Source organism: Arachis duranensis, chromosome 6 (genome assembly GCF_000817695.3).
Source record: "Arachis duranensis cultivar V14167 chromosome 6, aradu.V14167.gnm2.J7QH, whole genome shotgun sequence".
Lineage (NCBI taxonomy): Eukaryota > Viridiplantae > Streptophyta > Magnoliopsida > Fabales > Fabaceae > Arachis > Arachis duranensis.
Genome location: NC_029777.3, coordinates 14,654,013 through 14,658,146, shown reverse-complemented (window position 1 = coordinate 14,658,146; position 4,134 = coordinate 14,654,013). Strand labels below are relative to the sequence as shown.

The 4,134-nt window shown below is 29.7% G+C and overlaps 1 protein-coding gene across 1 annotated transcript in view; it reads right to left on the bottom strand.

Annotated features, from left to right (window-relative positions):
- Positions 1-3,560, bottom strand: part of LOC107493023 (ent-copalyl diphosphate synthase, chloroplastic) — a 7,012-nt gene extending 3,452 nt beyond the window's left edge. Inside the window, exons 1-10 of the mRNA XM_016114105.3 lie at positions 3,326-3,560; positions 2,704-2,781; positions 2,523-2,605; positions 2,118-2,421; positions 1,811-1,994; positions 1,309-1,523; positions 1,068-1,188; positions 815-927; positions 500-726; positions 195-310 (exon numbers count right to left, since the gene is read on the bottom strand). Coding sequence (XP_015969591.3) covers positions 195-310; positions 500-726; positions 815-927; positions 1,068-1,188; positions 1,309-1,523; positions 1,811-1,994; positions 2,118-2,421; positions 2,523-2,605; positions 2,704-2,781; positions 3,326-3,440 — 1,556 coding nt within the window. The 5' untranslated portion in view covers positions 3,441-3,560. The remainder of the gene's footprint in view (positions 1-194; positions 311-499; positions 727-814; positions 928-1,067; positions 1,189-1,308; positions 1,524-1,810; positions 1,995-2,117; positions 2,422-2,522; positions 2,606-2,703; positions 2,782-3,325) is intronic.
- Between the last annotated feature and the right edge of the window lie 574 nt (positions 3,561-4,134).

Below are 4,134 nucleotides of genomic sequence, written 5' to 3'. Positions count from 1 at the left end.
TTAATAAAGTAGAAATTTAAAATGTTAATTAAAAAATAAATTTAAATTAATTAGATACATAATTAATAAATAATATTGATTGTTTTCATCAACTATTTAAATATATTTAACATACTAGTTTAGGTTTTTTTAACTTAAATACAAGTTTTAAGTTATTAATAATATTAGGGTTAGAAGAGAAAAGTCGTAGATACCTGTAAAGAGTTTTGCCAATCCAAATGTCATTCTCACCACCATATTGATCAATGTAGAATCTTGTCTCCACTCTATTTAAGCTTGCATACCATGGGATGTCCAAAGCATATGCCACCTGCCCAACAAATTAACACATTCATTACAGTTCTATACAAACCTTAGACCCATTTTCTATCCACGTCATCACCAACCTAAGTGGTCCAACATGTATAACATAATCAAAAACAAAAATTAAATTATCAAAATAAAATCTAATTTACATTTTTTTCTAGATATAGCTAATTTGTAGCATCAATTGTTATACCTCTTCTGGCAAATTCTTCATTATGATCCATTTATCAACTAGCTGATTTGACTCTCGTTTTTCCCTCAAAAACTTTTCAGAAAAACTCTTTGCACTCTCAAGAATCTCTTCTCCAGGGAACATCAATTGTGTTGCTCTATATAGATTGAACATTCCGGTCAACCCTTGTGTTGATTGCCCAGCAAAGCAAAAAAATTCACCGTTTCTTTGGAAGTTTTCAAACACATCTAAGTAACAAAGTATAAAAAACTATAGTTAATTAATAGAATATAAATTTGTAGTATTTATGTTATAATATGTGGTTATAATACTTACTGGCTGGCATTTTATACCCGTGTAGTCTTAGTAATCTGAAACCCATTGCTGTGTCATCAATATCTTGAACACTCGAATTTTTTGCCCAACAAATACCCTTTTCAGTCCAGTAACTGGAATTTAATTATACAATTTTTTTAAATAAGAATAATAATTAGCATTTAGCCTACCACTACATGTGTTGGCCCCATCAAGGGTCATATCCTTGCATAATAATTAAATTAAATTAAATCAAATTAAATTAAATTATTACTTGAAAACATAGCTCAAACAGTTTTTGATATGTTGGCCAAAATATCGCGATATCCCAAGACGCTGCAATCGATCTACCGTCCAAAGATGTTCAAACAAATCCACTGGATACACATTTGGAACTAACATGCACATGCACCAAAAATAAAATATAATAATTTTATGTATAAATAATTAAAATTATATTATATTATATTAATAGTACATTAAAATTGAACAAATTTGAATTGAATTGAATTTACCTCCACCGTTGAACTTATTAATAGCTTTATTCAAGTAAGAGAAGCAATTGTGATCTTTGGTTTGCATGAGAGCAAACGCAGTGGAAGATGGAGAGAACAAGAATGAGCCATCTTGAGATTGAAGTTTTAGAAGCTGTTTCCAATTCAAGCCTGACATCCCTTCCAAGCTATGTAAAAGAGTTGTGGGCACTTTATGCATCACTTCTCTTGGTATTCTATTTTAATAAGGCCCACATCACACAAACAACACACCATAATTATTACACACACACTAAAGAGAATGCCTTTCTTTTCTTCTTTTTGCATTAGCTTCGAAATTTGTGATTCCATACAATACTTTGCCACAAAAAGAGCTTGCAAAGATAAGGTTGATTTGATTCTATTATGGAATAAGACATGGGTGTAGTACAGTGCTAACCGCTGGCAACCATATATAATAATAATCATGGCACAGAAACTAAGGTGCTAATTAAATCACATTAATTATTGAGTACTTGTTTACCTGGTTAGTTTTAAGTTTCTCTTAGCATAAATTTCTTTTAATATAGGTGAATCCTCGGGCACTTCAATGTTCAGCTTACGCGCTATGTCCATAAGTGAAGGGAAAGCTACTTCGAAACCAATTGGCATGTGTTCATCATTCTCATTCTGAAGCTTCTCAAGGTTCTCTTTGAAGAATTTCATTCCTAATAATAAATAATAACAAATTGTAAGAACTTTAACATAATGAAGTGAAACTTCTTGCAAACTAGAGAAATAAAACAAACTATATATATGTAATATTATATTTACTTTACTATATACCATACCTTTGTCACATTGTTCAGGATGCATATTCCATGTTTTTAATGCAACGACACAAGCCAAGGTGTTGAGGATTCGATCATGGGCTGAGAATACTTGACTGTCACCCCAAGAACCATCAAGGAGTTGGTTGTTTGAAATCCATTCAAGGCTTTTTGGAAATTGAGGAGAACCACTTCCTTTAACATCTTCAACAAGAGCAACCCATGCTGTGTCATAGGCAGACACTGATATCTCTCCATCTTCCATCGAATCCAACAATGATTTTATAGCTTTCACCCGTTTTTTGATCTCATCCTTCACTTCAACCTAAATATTAAATAAAATCCCCCAAACACAGAGATTAACATAGATCTGAAAACTTATAATATTATTAAGATGAACTTAATTAACTAGCTAGTAGTACATACCTCAGTATTTTGCTCCTCTTGTATTGTTTCGTCTACATTAATCTCATTCACCTTTAAGGTTGTTATGCCACCCTCCAATGTTTCTAAATATTATTTTTAATTTGTATAAGAATAATAATAATAACAAAATTTAATTCAATAATCAAAATTTTAGAAATAAAAAATGAAATTATATATATACCTCGTGGTTTCGAGACAGCTCTGTATCTTAATGCCTCTTGTTTTTTGCCTTTATTATTAGCCTCCGAAAACGCAACACCTACAGTAATAATAGTAATAATAATAATAATGATATGCAAAGAGAATAAACCAATACAAATGGTTAACTTAGCGGCTTGTTTTAATTGTTATTGGTTGGAAGCAATGAATAATCAAAGTACTAATAAATTGCTTTCTTTAATTATCAGCTTTTAGTAAAAAGCTATAGTACTCCAATACTACTGTATGTATGTACTTTATTTTCTCCTTTTCAAATCTTTCTCTTTTGTTAGTGAAGAAGAGAAAACAAAAGACAGTACAAAATTCTAGCCTGCTTGATAACTATAGAAAATTTTTTTAATTAATTAGAGCTAAAAGCTATTAACTAACAGAACACAGAATGGAATAATCTCATAAATCATATATTATGATGATTATCCTTTGATGATGAATAATTATATGCTTCATTCATACATATAGTTTCATATAGAGTATAATATCAAAATTTATTAGATAACATTATTGCTGATATTTATAATATATAGAAGCTAATTAAAAAGACGGTGATGAATGATTACTATATATACATATGAAAGGAGACTTACACGCAGAGGTTTTGGAGAATATTAGATGAGAAAAAGGGAGAAGAGTACGATAAGAAGAAGAAAAGAGAGAAGAAGGGTGAAAGTGGGTGGAAAAGAAGTAGTGATGAGAAGACATGACGAGCGTGTGAGTGAGAAAGAAGAAGAAGAGAGTGTTTGATAAACAAAAAAGGGAGGAAAAATGGGAATGGGAATGGAAGCAGACAGAAATGAGTTGGTAGGAGATTCCCGCTAATGGGTGCATGGGATCAACCTTCTACTACACTGCCCCTTTTATTGACGCACCCACGAGGGGGTAAAACTGTCCTTACACTGAATTATTCAGTGATTTTCTGAATTTCGATGTAATTATAATTCTAAGAATTATATACGCTGCACTGACTAGGATTTCGATCCTCTAAACTGAGTAAGGGACCAAATTTATCTCAACAATAAAAAAAAGCAAAATATTAATTATCTAAGAATTACTAACTGCCTATGAATGCTTTTATTGGATAAAAATTAAGTTTAATTACGCTGTGAGTCTCTATAAATTTTGCAAAATTTTTAATTTGGTATTTATATAATTTTTTTTTGTTTTTGCATCAATTTTTTTTAACTAGATCATTTTTTATAGTAATTGATTTAATTACATAAGAAACTGATTAAAAAAAATTAATACAAAGACTTAAATAAAAGAAAAAAAGTATAAGAATCTAATTAAAAAATATTTTGATTCAAAAACTCAATTAAAAAAAAAAGAAGTATAAAAATCTAATTAAAAATTTAATGAAATTATAAAAATTAATAGAATAATTAAATTTAAAAATTAT